This window comes from Lissotriton vulgaris, chromosome 3_1 (assembly GCF_964263255.1).
Source record: "Lissotriton vulgaris chromosome 3_1, aLisVul1.2, whole genome shotgun sequence".
NCBI classification, from domain to species: Eukaryota; Metazoa; Chordata; class Amphibia; order Caudata; family Salamandridae; genus Lissotriton; species Lissotriton vulgaris.
The window spans coordinates 1,078,593,352-1,078,612,709 of NC_141689.1; the positions used below are offsets into that span (position 1 = coordinate 1,078,593,352).

At 46.8% G+C, this 19,358-nt stretch overlaps 1 protein-coding gene across 1 annotated transcript in view; it reads left to right on the forward strand.

Annotated features, from left to right (window-relative positions):
- Positions 1-12,525, forward strand: part of LOC147727431 (uncharacterized) — a 99,839-nt gene extending 87,314 nt beyond the window's left edge. The window contains exon 4 of the mRNA XM_086963115.1: positions 11,885-12,525. Coding sequence (XP_086819241.1) covers positions 11,885-12,256 — 372 coding nt within the window. The 3' untranslated portion in view covers positions 12,257-12,525. The remainder of the gene's footprint in view (positions 1-11,884) is intronic.
- The last annotated feature ends 6,833 nt before the right edge of the window (positions 12,526-19,358 follow it).

The window sequence follows — 19,358 nt, forward strand, 5'->3', positions numbered from 1 at the left end:
TCAGTGTCCATCATATGTATAGCAGTTTTCTCTTGATTAGTATATAAATAATCAATTGCGTGGATCAATAAATTTGTATTCGCAGTCATAGACCTATTTGGCAAAAAGCCCTTCTGATCCCCATACTTTGAGCAGTAGGGATAATTCGGAAAGCATGCATTTTTGTAAAAAATTTATAATGTGAGTTTAAAATTCTCATTGGTCTACAATAATTCACATTCGTGGGTGACATCCTTTTTGAGGAAGCTAACTATGATCGACTCTTTAAAAGATTTAGGAATTAATCGACTCCCTCCCTAAGATGATTAAATAACTCAGTTGCAAATGTACAAAGATCCTTTGCAAACATTTTATATACCTCAATAGGGATGCCATCGTTCCCAGAGGCCTTTGCAATAGCCATATTTTTTAGGGACATTGCTACTTTAGGAAGCTCTATTTTATCTAACAATATATCACTTACTAGCCTTGTCATTTGGGGCAGAGAAAGAGAAATACAGTTTTATTCAAACCTGGATGTGGGAACTAAATCAGCTTGCTCGTACAGATCAACAAAATGATGGGGAGGAACTTCACCAATCTCCTCATTCTCAACTGTTCATCCTTGGGTATCTGGTTCTGAATCTCCCTGATCTGTTTCTTTTTTTCCACCTAGTTTGCTGACTTTCTTCATACACTTTCATCTGAAATGCTCTGTGATTACTAATTTCGTCCCCAAAAAATCTCTGAGATCCTGAACCATTTTAGCAAGCTGTTCCTTTTTATGCTTTCTAGAAAGCTGACTAGGTCTATCATGCAGAGCTACATAGTCACTTGTAACGAGCTCAACTGCTAATAGCAACTTTGAAGGCCTCCCATACTATAAAGTCAGATGTAGAGCCACAATTCATTTAAAGGGATTCTTGCATAAAAAAATGTTGTTTCCTCTAAGCCTGGTCTGATAGTAAACATTTATAAAATTACCACCTGGGCCTTTCTGTTGCGGGATATCTATTTGAAATTACAGTGTGACTATCGAGTGGTCAGAAGATGTTTTTGCTGAGATAGAGACTGTTGTCAACTTGATCGCACTTGATAATAACAAAAAAATCGAACGAGAAGCAGTACGGAATTGACGAGAAAAGCATGTAGCATGGGGAAGATCTTGTTGGTCCAGAAGCCAAGATTCGATCATTTTGGGTTTGAGATGCTTTTTTGCATTATTTGGCAGATCTAGTTTAATTTCCTGGATGAGATTAAAGTACCCCCAAAAATAAAAACATCTTCTGTATCCATAGCAATATTGTGAAGTTGTTTCATCGTAGCGGTCTCATTGGGAAGCGGACCATCGTAGTTCACCAAATTCAAAATAGGATCCCAAACTGAGACCTTAACCCAAATCCATCTCCTTTTTTCATCCCCCACATTCCAGTCAATAGAATTGGCCAAATAAATTGCCACACCTCTCATTGCAGCTCCTGTAGATGCAAATTATGCATGCAAAAAAAGTCCCTGTGATAGTGATCTTAGGGCTATTATTCTTAAGATGCGTTTCCTGAAAGAAAATCACTTTGGGCTTGAACGAGGAGAGCCAATTCATCATAGCTCTATATTTAAATTTGTTTAACACGCCAATATTATTGCATGTAATTATCTTTATATTGTGAGCCATTAAACTGTATGTGGAAAGTTTGTCACACTAAAACAGTAATCACCACCACTCTACCCAGCACCATTCCCTTAATTCAATCTCTGCCTCTTTTGCTGACACGTCTTCTTAACATTCACCTCTATTCCTCTTGTTTTTCCGATTTATGCAAACCCCTACCACCCGCATACCACCTAGTCCCTAAGGTGCCATCTGATACCCCAAGCAAAAGGGTAACTGCCTGTATTTGCCTTTTCCTTCCGTAGCTACAGAAGGATCCCTCCCACTCCACAACTTTAATATTCACTGGTTTACACCATTATTCACCCATAGCATATCACAAAACAGTTAAATAGCTGAAAGATAGTATAACAGGGTTAAGATTGAATAACACTGCCCCTCTGCATGTCTGCAGCAAATATGCCTCCGCAAACAATCCCATGCCTCACCCAGTTTAGAGATTGTATGAACCTGGCATTCAACCAAGACCTAGAGTTTTGATTTTGGATCAGGGAGGCCTGTAGACCACCGGACTTAAACTGTCCCAGAAGTCCCACAAACTCTTCGTTGCCGGGCTGCTGTTATCGTCATATCAGAATAGATGCAAAATTGCGACCAATCATGTATGTTAAATGACTTGCGTTTTATTGTATCTGTTCCTCGATCCAATAGTCTGCAAAGTTAATGAGAACGGTACCCGGATAGTTAATTTTGGGCAAACGTTGGGCTGGGATTCTTTGTGCACTCGAGATCGTCAAATCATTGTTGCACCTAGGCAATATGTATTTTAATCCGTTTTTCAAATAGATGAGCTGGGTTGGTAGATCCAGACAGATTTTCGTCACCTTCTGGCAATCCCACAAAGCGTAGATTATATAGTCTGCCACATTCCCTAGGTTTCTATCTTGCAAGATAGTAGCTGAATCTCCTTCAAGGGGTCGCCAGCTCTTTATTTTGATTGACCATACTGTCTTCCAAGTCTGAAATTCTCTTTTTGGCCTCCTGAAATTTAATAGGTAGATGTGTCAAGTTTTGACCTATCTTGGCCAATCGCTGATGAAGCATAGCAGTCTCCTCTTTTTAAGACTGTTTTCAAGGGCGACTTCCAGTAGATGCACTAATTCCTTAGAATGTTCCTGTGGGTTAATCTGTATTTAGTCTTCACCTTGATTTTATCCCTCTGTGGGCCTCCTGACCCCTTCTCAGCCACAATTGCTGTCACTAAGGTCCTGATTATGATGGAGGTGGGACCATCACCATTAGCCCGTTGGTGGCAGTCTCACCGCCATTGGACTGTGGAGGTCCGCCCACCACATTACAATGGCGGGCGGATGGTTGGCAGGTGGAGAGACCGACCGCCATGCATCCAATGTGCTCAAGCTCAAGCACTGCCGTAGGGAATACAATGTCCCTTTCCGCCGGCCGTTTCATGGTAGTAAACCCGCCATGAAAAGGGAGGCGGTACTAGATGGGCATCAGGTAGCGCTGGTATCTCTATACTCCCCTAATGTTGATCAGGGTGGCTTCCTGGACCGCCTCTAGCAAACAATGGCGATCTGGCGGGAGTCTTCATGGGTGTTGGGTGGCGACTACAACTGCACCTTGGACACGACATTGGACCGCTCCCTGCCCCCCCACTACATGCCCCTACGAGAAATGCCACGAAAGACCTACTAGAGTGGGCGACGCGATGGGACCTACATGATATCTGGAGAACACGCAACCCAGGCGCGAGGGTGTACTCGTACTATTCAGGCGCGCATGGCCTCCACGTCCGCCTTGATAGGTTCATGGCGTCCACTGACATACTGCCCCACGTGACGGACACATACTACATGGGCCGCACTCACTCCGACCACAACCCTCACCTTCTATTTATCACTTGGGAGCAGCCGCTGCCCCCTGTGCCCACCTGGCGAATGCAGCCCGCGCTGCTAATGGATGCACCCTTCCGCGACTCCCTACTCACATGCACTGCTCAGTACTTTGAGGACAACACAGGCACGGCCTCCTCTCCCCAAGTGGAATGGGATGCGTTTTAAGGTGGTGGTGCGCGGACACTGCCTGCGGACACAGGGCCAGATTAAGCACCAACTGGAACATGACCTTACCGGACTAGAAACAGGCTTGCTTGCCAGGGAGGGAGACGCAGTGGAGGGTGACGAGGCTCCACTGCTGGAGGCGCGCGCAGAGCACGCGGCGCTGCTGGAACGCCTCAAACACATCAATTATACTGCACACTCGGCGAGGACACATCACCTTAGTGACAGGCCTGGTAGGCTCTTGGCCTGGCTGATTTCTCAGGAGGACCGCGCGGCCCCTGTGACGGCCATACAGGAGGCGGGCGGGACTACTGTGTACACACAGCGCCGCATACACGACACCTTTGTTGCGCATTATACCTTGCTGTACCGCTCCAGACTGCCAATCCCGCACCCAGACATTGCCGGCTACCTTGCCCCTTTACAGATGCCACACTTGACAGTGGCGCAACAGAACGCACTAGGGGCCCCTCTTGCGGCGGACGAACTCTGTGAGGCAATCTTCCACCTGTCCAATGGCAAAACACCGGGCCCTGATGGACTCCCGGCGGAGTTTTACAAGGCCGGCTCGGATATTCTTATTCCAGAGCTTCTAAAGATGTACAATGCAGCAGCGGAGGACTCCATCCTGCCCCCGACGCTGAACGAGGCTAATCTGATCTCCATCCTGAAGCCGGACAAAGACGGTACCAGAGTGGGCTCATACCGCCCCCTGGCGCTGCCTAACACGGACTACAAAATACTGGCTTCCACACTGGCCCGAAGGCTGGCTCCCCATGTGCCTCATTTGGTGCATCAAGATCAGAATGTCTTTGTCCCAAAGCGCCACACCTCCCACAACATCCGTCGCCTCTTCCGAGTGCAGGAATATGCCATCCGGCAGTGGCCCAGAGCGGGCTGCCTCGTTCTCGATCTGGAGAAGGCCTTTGACTCCGTGGAGTGGCCATACCTGCGAGCGGTCGCGGAGAAGTTCCAACTGGGAGAAGGATATGAGGCCATGGTGGACTTGTTGTACGACAAACCATTGGTCAGGGTACGCACGGGCCAACTACACTCCAATGCCATCCGGGTGCGCAGAGGCACTAGACAGGGCTGTCCATTGTCCCCGCTGCTGTTTTCCCTGGCCATGGAACCTCTAGCCACGATTCTTAGAGCACAGGGGCCAGACTGGGGCATCCCGCTGGCGGATGGTCTACATGCGGTGTCGTTGTATGCAGACGACCTGCTCCTATACGTCAGGGACATAACCGCAATCCCCACCTCTCTCACTGCCGTCTTTGCTGCATTTGGGGAGATGTCGGGCCTCAGGGTCAACTGGTCCAAATCTGGGGCCTACCACTTTGGCCCAGACACGCCTGAGTGCGACGTGCAACTGGGCGGAGGCAGATTACAGTGGTACCCCACCTCCTTTCGCTATCTGGGAATACAGATTTATCGGAACCCGCTGGATATCTTGGAGGGGAACCTCGTTAGGACGATCGCCTCGATACGGGTGCAAGTCCGCTTTTGGAATACCCTCCCACTTAATGTCCCAAGCCGCATAGCTCTGTCTAAAATGATTGTGTTGCCCCGGCTACTCTACTATTTCGCGAACATACCCACTTATGTCCCAACCAGGATATTTAGAGACCTAGAGGTGCTACTCCGCGACCTTATATGGAACAGCGGCCGCCCACGAGTAGCACTGACGAAGATGTACATGCCAACTGACTCGGGAGGATTGTCAGTTCCCAATCTAGAGCTGTATTACCTTGCGGCACAGACGCAATGGGTGGCGTACTGGCTGAGTGGCAAATATCTTAAGGATACGGCCTCGGAAAACGAGGCTGCATGGACGCAAACGCAGATTAATACACTGTTTCACCCGCTCACCCAAGCACGATGCCCCTCCCAGCTGCACGTGGCGGTGGCGCGGAAATGTTTCCTGAGGTGCCTACGCCTTACCAGAGCGACCAAGCCGTATGCCCTGGTCATACCACTGCTGGGAACACCGACCCCGGCGGGGATCCTCACGGAAACGCGCTTGGAAGCATGGGCACGGGCGTGGGTGGACACGCTGAGCGACCTGTACGCTGAAGGCGAATTGCTTACCTTCGCAGCCCTGGCTGAGCAGCGCAGATCTCCCGGCTGGGCAGTTCTTGCAGCACGCGTCGCTACTGCGCACGCTCACAGCCTCCTGGGGTGAAGTGACGGAAGAACTCCCGAGGCATTGCTACATCCAGTACCTGCATGTCATGGGCAACGGATCGCACATCATACACTGGCTGGCGCAGGCGTTACAGACACACTCGCAACCTTCTACACAGCCGCTGCGTGACAAATGGGCGGCGGACAGGGGCCGGGACTGGACCGATAAGGAGTGGGCGATGGTCTTGGCGGGACCGACCAACATCCCTAGAAACCCCCGCTTTAAGATTATACAGTACTATTTGCTCCAGCGCGCATACCTCACGCCGGATAAAATCAATAGGTACTTCCCGCTTGCGGATGCGGCCTGCCAGCGCTGCTCTCTACCGGGAGCGGACTTGCTACACATGCTGTGGCACTGCTCTGAGGTGAGGGAATACTGGGAAGTAGTCCTGAAACTCCTCTCACATGGAGCTGAAGAGAGGCTACCACACACCTGGGAAGCGTGCGTTCTCGGGTTATACAAACGCACTAAGTCCAACAAAGTGCAAGCGCGCTTTTGGGACATGGGCCTCATCACAGCCAAACGCCTGCTCACCAAGCATTGGAAATCTGCTACTCCTCCCCACACACAGCACTGGCGAACGTCCTTCACTAACTGGGCGCGAGCGGAAAGTGCCGTGCTCCTGAGGGAGGAAACGGCGGGACTACGCAAGTTCCCCATCGCCCAGCTCTGGGACGATCTCCTCCAGACGTATCAGGAGGCCTGCCAGGAACATGAGATGACCTAAGGCGACCACCGCCTGCCTCATAGACGCGCTGGGCGCACTCACATGCCGAGACCTTGCCTGGAAGTGCACCATCTCCCCTCCCCCCCCCACACACAGCTTCTGTCCTCCTAGCCCTGGTCCCTCTGGCTGCTTACCCCCCCGCTACATCACACGATGATCTCCTTCATGCCCCCCCTCCACCCACTCCCTGACCGCGATACATTACCCGACCCCAGTTCTCCCCTGCCGTTATGACGCGTGGGGGATAGTTTAACCGCTGGTCAAGTTCCCCGACCAGATTTACACTTAGCTCTCGATATGGACACTGAGGATAGAGCGAACACTAGGCGGCAGCACACTACGAAACGCATGCTACACCTGGAGTTCGAAGAGGTACTGACGCTTAGGGCTCCGGCGCACGCAGTGAACATACACGCAGCAAGGCGAAGTGAACCTGTCCTAACACTGACTGACCGCTGAGCCTGGGACCTGAGGATTAGTGTGCACGCCCTGCTGCCGCACATGTGGACATCGCTTTTAGGGCTGCGACCTGGACTCGCGAGCCTTCACCGGTAGTTTTATGCCTCAGTGAGCTATACCACACACTGATTGTCATGCACGGTAGAGCATTGCAAATGCGAGCCATACCCACAACCACCCCGAGACCCACGCATTGCTATGCACTTATACAGCTCTACACACACCTAGGTGAGGTCCCGGGGAACAAGCTGCAACGACTGCGATGCTTGCCTGAATGACACATTTCTACTGTTGTTACAAAAAAAAAAAGAGAAAATTAGACTGATCATTTCTTATGGACAATTCCAAATGACAATGCGGATTCCATTATGTATACTGCCGCTGGACCCCCGGGTTGACAGCTAAATGGCTGTGTCATCCCTGCCGTATCACTCTGTTTCTTGACTATTTGATTCGCCCCTCTGTGGGCCATGCAATGCACCCTGTATGATGATGGACAAATGTGAAATAAAGGTCTTCCAAAAACAAAACAAAAAAAAAAAAATGAAAAGGCAGGCGGAAAGGACTTTGGGGGGGCCCTAGTGGGCCCCCCTCTCCACCCTTGCTCACAGCCTTGGGTTTTGTGCCCCCACTACATATTCTTGCACCATTTTGCACCATTTGTCAAGCACTGCATTGTACCTTCCACATAGTGCTGGGATATGCAAAATGTGTATATTTTGTACTGAGGCGTGTGCTTGCAGCAAGCAGCACATGCCGCAATACAAAACATATACATTGTGACCGCCTTGAAGGTAATCCCTATAGCGGGACCACTGACAGTAGTCGGGTGGTCCTATTCCCAGTAGGATGGAGGTCGGATGAAAGTCACCATCATAATCAGGCCCTAAGCTACCAGATCTTACAGAAACAGGATCTATAATCAATTTTGGAAGCTGCTTTATCAGGTAGTGAACAGAACTCAAGGATGCAAGTCCTTCTGCCAATGCAAGCGAAGAAGCTTCAGTTGAGACTCCGTCATTCGCAACCTGATTAGATACTGAAATAGATTCACGGCGACTGCTAAGGACCTCTCTCTCTTGTCACAGCTTTTGTAATTTTGAATAAAGAGTGTAATCCTTCAAAACAACCTACTTTTTTGATTCCCCCTTGACAAGGTTGCCTGATTCAATCGATCAATTGAAGAATTGGTGTATTTTCTCCAGCAAAGCAGGCCTCATATCATGATTACTAACTCTCTCCTGGAGATGGACTTCACTTGATGCAGTGACCAGTTCAGTAGGAATGGGTGGACCACCAACTCATCCAAAGAGGAATCCACTTCAGTGCTGACAGGGCTATCCACGCTGTCTTGCTCCTTACCCAAGTCTGTTCTAATGAGAGCAATCATATGTTTCGCAGCTTTAGCAAGGGGACATTTCTCGAGTTTTTCCTGTACCAGCTTTCCCTGGATTCCACATTTTTTCTCTCTCTGTGAAGAGGTGGCCTTTTTATAATACTTAGATCTTAGCCTCAGTGTAAGATAGCCATCTCTTTAATGGAGGGGTCCCCGACTATGCCCTCTATACTTAATTGACTGCGTAAATCGTGTCTCGAAGTAAAATTCTGCTTCCTTAGCCCTTAGTATATTAAAGATTGTTCGTCTTGGGGTGTGGGTTACTCTTTTTTAAGTCTACAGTCAGCTTTAGTGTCAGCTCAATAGCCAAACCAACCAAGCGGGAATACTTTATAGATGGCCGGTATCCCTCACCCCACCCATTGAAATCCTCTCTGCTCTCACTTAAAAGGCTATCCTGTATAGATCTCAAGAGGCTGGACAAAGAGAAAAGAAAATAAGAGCAGTCCACAGTCCTGCCGTGAGAGGGGGGTTAGGAGTGCAGCAGAGCATTTGAGATCCAGTGAAAAACAAACAATGTACACACTAGCATTGCGTTCCCCGCTGAGACGGAAGTGCATTCTGCAGCACTAATTGCCGCCCTCCATTCTGCCTGGAATGTTGTCAGAAGCTGATAGCTCCTACTATGGTGCTGGCACAAACCAACGGTCCGAAAGCTGTTTTCTCGATGCCAAACAGTGAGGCGGCCCTATCTGAATCAGGGAGCTCGCAATCTGGGGTGTGATTAAGGCTCCCTATTTTCCGTTATTACTGATTTTTACAGATAAATACAGAAAAAAATTATTTTTCTTGTCTGTATTTATTTTTAAATGCGGATAAAAACGGAAATTGGATTGCTTTTTGAGTAATTCTAAATACTGTCTACCATGACTGCCAGGCCAATTGCTGTGTGGATTGATAGGTAAGGGGGCTAAAAAAGACAGGAATTTTAGGAAAGAGGCTTTAACAGCAGTAGATATGCAAAAGGTTGATACTGAATTTTGCATATTTTCTTATATGCGCATTGCTTTATCTTCTGTGGGTGTTTACAGCACTGACATCTGGTAGGCATTCAAGAATGAGTGCATATTTACCAGTTAAAAATAAATGTGGCAATATACTAATTTCAGCTTAATTTTCCCAGAAAATAAATATGGATAAATACAGATAAAATTTGAAAAAAATAAATATGGATAAATACAAATGGAAATGTCAAAAAAAAAAATACCATGAAACCGGGAGCCCTACGTTTGATTCACAATGTCTCTGCCGTCCTGCTTGTTGCACACCATCTGTGTGCCCACTCATAGCATGGAGTGTAGAGTTGGAGGGAGGGAGGGAGGATCAACGTAAAGGCTAGACATTCCGGCTCCGCCTGACCATCCTCCGACACCTAAGATACAACATTCAAATTCATTAGCAATAGGGAACCAAAACTTACTTTCATCTCAATGTTTTAATCACAAATCATGAACATTTTTTAATTTGAGTGTTCTTAAGTCTTAGTTCTGCATCACAATCCTACATATTAAACATTCTAGCATTCTTTCCAATATACAAAAACATCTTCAATTTTACAAGACTGAACTGATTAATGCATAAAAATTTTCACATGTATTTAAGTCCCAAAGATTAGTTTTTGAAGAACAGAAACAGCCACTTCCAGCACGTATTTCATGGTAAACTGACTGCTTCTTCAGGGTCAAATAAAAAAAGACATAGTTATGGGGTATCATTTATATATAATCAGATGCCTTGATAAGGTAATCTTATGTTTTGAAGCCACTAATCCTTCAGTATATTACTGTCCTTACAGCTTCACTTCCAATTGATGACCCAAAATTAACTTACTGTTAATTCCAATAAGTTTGAATGTCAGCATGTTCGGCTTTTTTTCATTCAGTCCATGTCATAACTTTCAATGCTCAACAGATCCGCTCACACCGTCCCTCATGAACTCCAGTCAAGAGAACCAGTCATTCTTTCCAACCCTCCTCTCCCAGGAATAGTGGCATTGATGTATACTATGTGTCCATCTTACAGGATGTGCTGTTTCCTTTCTGTCATTCATATGAATAATGAAGGGGAGAGAAAACACAAGTGAACGGGGGGGAGGGGGTCTTTATTGCTTAATCACTTACAAGCTCTGCTCGCCTGCTGTTACCCGGGGAGCTTACCTCCGGGACACAGCAGATTCCCTGCCCGCAATGGAGCAGGCAGGAAAACTTGTGTTTGCTTCGACCTGGCGCAAGCATTTTTAAAACTCATGCCAAACAGGTGCAAACACTTACAGCCTGATTCATCATAGTGCCGTTTTGCGAGTTTGAAATAGCGAATCATAAGGAATCGCTATTTCAGACTCGCAAAACGGCATTCATGTAGGAATCGCAAAAACAAAAGCGATTCCTACATATTCCTTATTTGCGATTAGCAAATTGCTAATCGCAAATCAGGAATAACTCCCCATTCATTCCTGTGGGCCAAAAGGCCCATAGGAATGAATGGGGATTATTCCTTGTGGGGTTCTGGCTGGGGCCGCAAGAGATCCTAGGGCTCCCCCAACAGGCCCAATACGTGCTTGGTGTGTGCCCAGGGAACCTAGACTCCGGGAGATCGGGTCCCTGGACCATAATATGTTTGGGGTGGGGAGCTGTTTCAAGCCATTTTCCAGGCTGATAGACAGTGTGTTTTCTCTACAATTGTACATTCAAAAACAATCTGAAATTCATGCTGAAGGTAAATGCATCACTGATTTATTGGAGCGCAATCACATCTGCAGTGAACAGGGCCGGACTGACTACCGGGCGTTTTGGAATGCTGCCGAGCTGGGGGCTGATGTCACTGCGATGGGGGCTGATTTCGTTGATGGACCTGCATGTGCTTCAAAATAAACAAAGCAAAACGAATTTCGTTCAACACGCAGGTCCCCATCAACGAAATCAGCCCCTAGCTCAGCAGCATTCCAAAACGCCCGGTAGCCAGTCCGGCCCTGGCAGTGACTGTCAAAGACAAGTGAGTTCTTTCTTGTCATCTCCTGTCTGAAGGCAGAGTCTACGGTTCTTCCTCTTAATTGCTGCTGAGTATGCAAAGATGCCAAATCACCTACAAGCTCTGCCCATTTGGCCCCGCCCCTTCAACGTTTGTATTATGCGATGGCATTCCAACAAGCATGCAATTGGCTGACTTTTGACTTTCTTTAAATTGGACTGAACTTGTCCCCAATGGCTTACCATGTAAAGACAAAACTGGAAACGGCTTAAAAGTGAGACACAAACAAAGAGATTATTGAATATTGTAAATTCAGGTATTGGAATTGCGCATGCGCACTGGTAATGACTTCAGCTTGATTGAGGTGTTTTGTTCATCAATATTTTAAAGTTTAAGTGAGTAATGTTAGACAGACAAATTTTAAAGTACATTTTGAGAGACTAATTGTTTCATGTTCATTTGTTTTAACCAATAGTCGACCCAAGGAACAAATAGGAATCCAGTTATTCCCAACAACAAATTTCCTGAAATACTAGCTATGAACTCTCCAAACATCATTGGGTTCCAAAGCCCTCCAAACCCAGCGACCATCTTCAGAGGCCCTACCCTGATGTCGGTACCCGCAAAGGCCACGCCAACAGTTGTGAGAGTTCCTGTGCTACTGCCAACAATGCCTCGCCTGCCAGTGGTCCCTTGGAGGAATATTGATGGTCCCATGGCTGTGCTTACCACATCTGTGGCCATCCCAAAGGCTCCCACAACACCTGCACCTGCTCAAGCAGTGTTCACGTTACCAAACACTTCTCCCACCATCAGCGCAACAAAAGAACTGCGAGGCGATGTGTAACCTACACCCGGCCTACCCTGAAGAAGACCTTCCCCAGAATTACACACAGGCCCATCCTCAAAGGTCACCATGCGTCGGCGCAAACACGAATAGGGCCAAAAGCGACCATAAGTTGACGCATTGTGTGTACAATAGTAGTGCACTCCCACAGATGGAATCTGGGATCCTATCCCACTATAGACTTGTGCTCTGACCCCAACCATTATAGGGTCTAGTAGTAGTATTTCTCACTACACAGAGTTTTGTCCCTTATCATGATGTTCACAAATGTATAGTATGTTTTCTTTAAAAAAAAAAACAAGTATAAAAACAATTTGACTAAATCATGTAAAGATTCAATAATTCATTTCAGAATAATGATGTAAAATGTATACATACAGGCGTGATTTATAGGAGTTGGATGAAAGAATGAAATAATAGTAGGTCAGATCTTTGACAGCAGAAGGAACAATGTTTTGGTTTCTTTTACGTTAAGTAGAAATCAATGGTCTGGGAAGCAACCTTCCGATTATGACTAATTAAAAAAGCAACATTTTATATGAGAAATGTCATGACAAAAACAATACTTACAAGCTCACAAACTTACAGCATAATAGCAGAGTTTACAGGGAGAGTTTACACACCATTACAAAAATAACATATATGTACAATGGGCCTGAAATGCGACCAATAAAGATCACAAATAAGAAAGCACTAGAACAACATTTTTAAACTGAATGGGTTGGCCCTTACCTGCAACGGTCTTGCCAATCAGAAGGGCAAATGTCAAATAATGAGCCATTATATTCCTCGTATTTAGAACTGTTCAACCACAACAAATAAAACAGATTTGCAGGCAATCTGCCAGGGATAGTAATTCCTTCACAGAAAGGTGACAGCGTATCCTGGAGAGCAGAGCAGGCAGTGTATCCAAACAAGGTCCCAGCACTGACCAAGGTGGTGGTAAACCTCACTGGTGGGTGGAAAGGGCATATGTGGGAATTCATTCAGCTGTATGTGAATCACAGCAGCAGCCCTCCCTATTTAGACTGCTGCCTCTAGAGCCACCATGGGTCCCAACTCCTAGCTACAACAACAACCGAGCAAACTTTCCCAGCTGCTGCCAACCCTGGAGAAGAAGAGCCAGCAGTCGCATAGGAACAAATGCTGCAGTTCGACTAGTAGACAAAGAAAAAGTTCCAGAACCGTGGGATCCCAGTTGAGAGCAGCAGGTGTCGGCCAATGGGGTGGCAGTGACTCTTCCATCCAGAGTTTCCGTGTACCCCTCCAAAAAAGTGAGACTCTATCTATGGCCATCACTCAGGTGCCTGTCATGTTCTTTCTATAGCCCTTGCTGCTTAGACTATAGCCTTCAAAACAAGTAGCAATGGGGTAGAGAAGGAAGGAATAAGCAGCATGTGGGGGGAGTTGTGATGGGCAAGTAGTGACCTTGGAGGGGTGGTGGGGGCGGGGGATGCACTGTGGTGGAAGGAGTTGGGGTGCCGCATGGGGAGATTAAGTGATGGGCACTGAAGCTGAAACACCGAAGACAGGCAAACAATGACACTAGCAGGTATAAAAGAAAACAATTTTGCCCCAAATGAACACAAACACAGAATCATAATGTTAACAGTAACTGGGCAGTGATGCATGGGAGGAAACCAAACACAGAAAGGCGAGGAAAGATTAACCACTAGCAAGCAAGCATTTTGTAACGACAACCGAAGGGACAGATAAAATGGCAATGGGCAGGCTGTAATCCCATAGAGTGATTACAGCATGTCTTGAATAGACAGTGCATGCGCTGCCTAGACTCGACCTAAAAAAGGACTTCCTCACTGTAGACACAATCAAAATAGACTGTAAGCAGTTACATCAAGATTTTCAATGAAAGATGGGAATAGATCAAATGTTTTTTTAATTATGTGTATCACATCTATAACTGGCACTATCTAATCAAACTGCATTTAAGAGGACACAGAGGAAAAACACTGATTTAATTATAGATTAAGCTACCAGCCAAGCAGAGCTGTTCCATAGCCCTTAGAAGGGGTGGGGATCTTGCCAAGAGAGTCAAATGGCTATCCCCTACACACAACTGAGAGACATGTTACCCGTCAATGTGACCTGCCCCATAACACTTAGGAAGGGCAGGTCTTGGCAAGAGAGCTCAGCGTAACTTCAACCTACCCAGAACTCACAGACATCTTACCAGTTACTGTGACCTCTCGAAAAGTCGAAACAAATCTCTGTAAAGTGGCTTCAGATAACATGCTAAACAAAGGAACGAAAGATAGTTAATTTTATTGCCACCAACTCTTACATGTATCACAGATCCTCAAAGACTCCCAAGCATGTGTAACTCCTCACTCCACACTATCAACTACACCTATTCCTTTACCAGCTACTTAGGACACCAAAACCTCAAACATAACTACATCAAAAGCTTAAGCGGGCGACTGTGCAATACTTCACCGAAAATGAGGGGACCGTCTCTTCGCCCTCTATCCTTTGGGAGGCCTATAAAACCGTCCTTAGGGGGGAGGCGATAGCAGCTATTACGGGTCATAAACGGGACTCTAGACGGGAACTTACAGAACTAGAACTCACACTCCACAACGCAAATATCACTCACATGTCGAACCCCACGCCGGAAACGGCACACTTACTGCAGCTCCACCAACAACAATACCATGATCACCTTAAAACGACCGTCCAAACTCATCAGGCAAACACGCTCCATAGGGTGTATGAGATAGGGGATAAGGCCGGGAAAATGCTGGCATGGCTGGACAAGAGAGGAGGTAGCAACAGAGGCATACAGCGGCTGTACACACACGATGGTCAACTGCAGACACACTCTGAACAAATCGTACATACTCTGGCGGATCACTTCCAGGACATATACACACCGGACCGTGACGTCACTGCACAGACAGCGGTGATTTCCCTAGAGAATATCGTCATCCCGGCACTCACACAAGAGACACAACAAGAATTAGATACTGATCTTTCGGAAGAAGAAATTCAATTGGCGATCCAAAATTTGCAGTCTGGTAAGGCGCTGGGCCCCAATGGCCTGCCTGTGGAATGGTACAAGGCAGTGGCCCCCGTGCTCAGTAAACCAATGCTGAACATGTACAATGACAGCCTTGATAGGGCGATTTTGCCGCTTGACCAACGCACTGCCACCATAGTGGCTATACCTAAACCAGGTAAGCCACCGACTGCGTGCACCTCCTACCGTCCCATTTCCCTGCTTAATGTAGAGGCGAAAATCCTAGCTAAGATCCTGGCCAGCCGTCTTACACAACATCTTCACACACTGATTCACCCTGACCAATCGGGCTTTATGCCCCACCGAAGCACGGCAATGAATCTGAGGAGGGTTCATGGGGTGATGGCGCGCGCGCACCTCCTCAATGAACAAGCGGTGATCCTTTCCCTCGATGCCACAATGGCTTTCGACCTAGTGGAATGGGAATACCTATTCGCAGTGCTTACTCATGTGGGCTTCGGACCTAAATTTAGGGCGTGGATACGCCTGCTGTACACGCTGCCAGTGGCACAGGTGGTTGCAAATGGACACATTTCAGCGTCATTCCCACTGAGACGGGGAACGAGACAGGGATGCCCATTGTCTCCCTTGCTCTTCGCCCTGGTACTCGAACCGTTAGCAATCCTGATCAGAACTACGCCGTTGTTTCGAGGGATCACGTGGAAGGAGGGGTGGGAAGATAAGATCTCCCTGTATGCGGACGACATGCTCATCTACATGGTTGACCCGGATAGCGGGATTCCTGCCTTACTACAACTTTGTAACACACACGGGGAGGCATCAGGTTACACATTAAAATGGTCAAAATCTGTGGTATATGTGCTCCGGGGCCCATAGCCATTGTTGCGGGAGGACTGCCCCTTGGCCTTAACGACGTCCTCCTTTAAATATTTGGGTATTTACATTACGAGAAGCGCAGCCGACTTCTATGATGCAAATTTAAAACCTCCCCTAGAATGTCTGAAAGCGGATGTCAAACACTGGGTGACTCTGCCCCTGACCCTGCTGGGAAGGGCGGCTTTATACAAAATGATGGCGCTTCCCAGGTTTTTATATGTCTTGGAAAATACCCCTCATTTGGTAGCACCACACTATTTTAAACAAATTGCGGCGCTGGTCTCCAGCTTACTCTGGAACAATGGCCCGGCGCGTATCGCCCATGATAAAATAGTGAGGAGTTGGTACGGAGGAGGGATTGCACTGCCCAACGTCCAACTGTATTACTGGGTGGCCCAACTTAAGATAATTAATCACTGGGTGCATGCCCCACGTGACGATCCGGCGTATAAGGCTGATTGGTCCCAGCTTGGAACAGACGGCATGCTTTCAGTCTTGTATAACAAATCCCAGGTCAGACAACTGATCGGCCCGACGCAACACACGGCTGCATTGTGGCACAAAGCACAAGCGCGACTGGGCTGGGCAGGCAAACTTACCAGACTAACACCACTGTGGGATACCAAATTGTTGGGAAACCTTAGATCATGTAAAGGATTTGCACAGTGGGATCGCATAATAATCTCCACGGTGGGGGACCTGTGGGAAAAGGGCACAGTGATTGCATTACCACAACTTCAACAACAGTATGGTTTGGGCCCTACCGAGACATTTAGATACGTGCAGATAAGCCACGCACTACTCCAGGCGATTCCGCCGGGCACAGATCTTCCAGAGTCATCCCCATTAGAGGACAGGCTACTGACGGAATATATGCCTCAGAGTGCTACCTCTCTTACCTATAAAAAGTTGGTCAATAACCTGGTGGTCCCCACATTACAGCTACAGGAGAAATGGGTAAGGGACATAGGAGAGGTTGATGAAACAGAATGGAATGAGGCGCTCGCCTCACCGAGGGAAGTGGGCATATCGGCGAAATTCAGGCTAGTACAACTCAAAATTCTACACCGAGTCTATTACACAAGAACACTGCTGCACAGGATACAACGAACACCTCACCCATTTTGCCTCAGGGGATGCGGGGAGGAAGGAACTCTGTACCACACCCTGTGGGAATGCCCGCTGATACAGGAGTTTTGGAAACAAATTATGCGTACAGTTTCTCAAGCAGTTAAGGTATCAGTCCTACCTGAACCTCGAAAATGTTTATTGAACATTTGGGACCCCAATGATTTGGACCGATATGGGCAGTTGTGGGTCACGTTGGCCATTACAGTAGCCAAGAGAGACATAGCGCAAAAATGGGGTGTTCCGGACCTGCCTACAGCGACTCGAAGGGCTAAGAATATGGACTTGTTGATGGTGACGGAAAGGGCAGTGTATGTGCTTAGGGCGAGCCCCAGGAAATGGAACAAGATCTGGGCTCCCTGGAACATTTATAGAGGAGAAATTTGTGAACCTTTGCCAGAGGAAGAAGATTTAGAATCTGAGGAGGAGGATGATTAAAAGGGTGGGTGTTTTGCTTTTTATGCACTGGGCTGTCACATAATTATGTCTGTTCAGGTACCGAATTGTGAAGGACTTCACTGGCTGCTATATGTGGGGGTGTAAAAATGACACACGTTATATGATGACAAATACGTTGATTTCCTTACCTTTGCTTTTTCTTGTTAAATTTTTTACAATCAAAAACTGCAAACATGGCTCAACATGAAGATTAGTTTCGGAGGGGGCGCATTAGTTAGAACTGCGACGAATTAATGTTGTTCCACACACTGTATTGGGACCGATTACTGATACAAACCTAAATACTTGAGGGAACAGTGTCCAATACATGTTCGACCACGCATCTCCATATTGTAATACCAGTATACTGTTTAATGAGATCGGACTGCATCCTTCTGCAATATTGTATGTGTCAATGATATCTTCATGTCAATAAAGATTTTCAAAAAAAAAAAAAACATAACTACATCAGCCACAAAACCTTGCAATACACATATTCTGCAAAAGAACGGATACACCTCATGATCAAATAAACATTACAGTCCGAATGAAGTATAACAGAAATTGTAACATTTCCCTTTCCTAAAACGTGAACACATTCCATATGCTCCGAAGTGTTGATATATGGGGTAAACCAGATGCCGGTGAATAAAATGGTGTGCTCAGAATCAAACAATTAACAGAGCCAATGTTGGGAAACGGGCGAGATCAGTCAACCTATTAGCATCTAGACCACTTTCTATTCTAAGTAGCAGCTTTCTGGACAATAGAAACACCAAGAGATTGCCCAATAGGTTAGGTACATTTGAAAGGCTGCTATACCTTGGACAGGAAAATTCACAATGCAACCCTGTGCTATTGGAACGCCCAAATAATCTAGTGGGTTTTCACACAACCATGGATTACCTGTATACTCAGTACCCACAATACCTGCAAGACACAGTCAGTCCTGAATACTTAGCCAAAAGCATGTTGTATTCTATCGTTTTAGGCATTGTAAGATTGAGTTAAAAGAGTGTTGTTCATTGGAGAAAAAATTCCAGGACTTACTAGAAGAGTCACACACAATATGGGAAACATCTATTTGACTTCAGTACAGTCTGTAGATCACTTGCGGTCTCACACTCGAAAGCATCACAGTATAGGGTAGTTGTTAAACCTGGCCATCTCACTTACACAGGACATCTCACACCACAGACTCTCATTACTTCAGGAGGTCTCATACCACGAAACATCACAACAGAGTAGAGTACTCATATGTCCCCGGACTCCCCCCATTGAGAAGGATCTCATGTCCGGGTTCCTCACTATGCTGCCAGGGGTCTCACACTCCACTGCTTCACTTACACAAATTTGTGCTCACAAGCGAAGGTCTCAATACTACTAGGGCTACGTAAATCAGAGGCTCGCTACAATGACGGATGTTCCCACAAAGCATCTCACTACTCACACTTTCCTGTTCCACTTTGTATGTGGGAGTTCACACCCACAATACAACTTGAGCTTCAGGCGTTGCAGCATCAATACACTGGGAATAAATCTAACCCACACGCTTACTACACAGGAGAGGGCCCACATTCTCCATTATCTCTCTAAACCAAAGAGGAAAGAGTCATGCTTCAGAATCTTACTACACCAAGAGGTGGTACCTACACCCAGTGG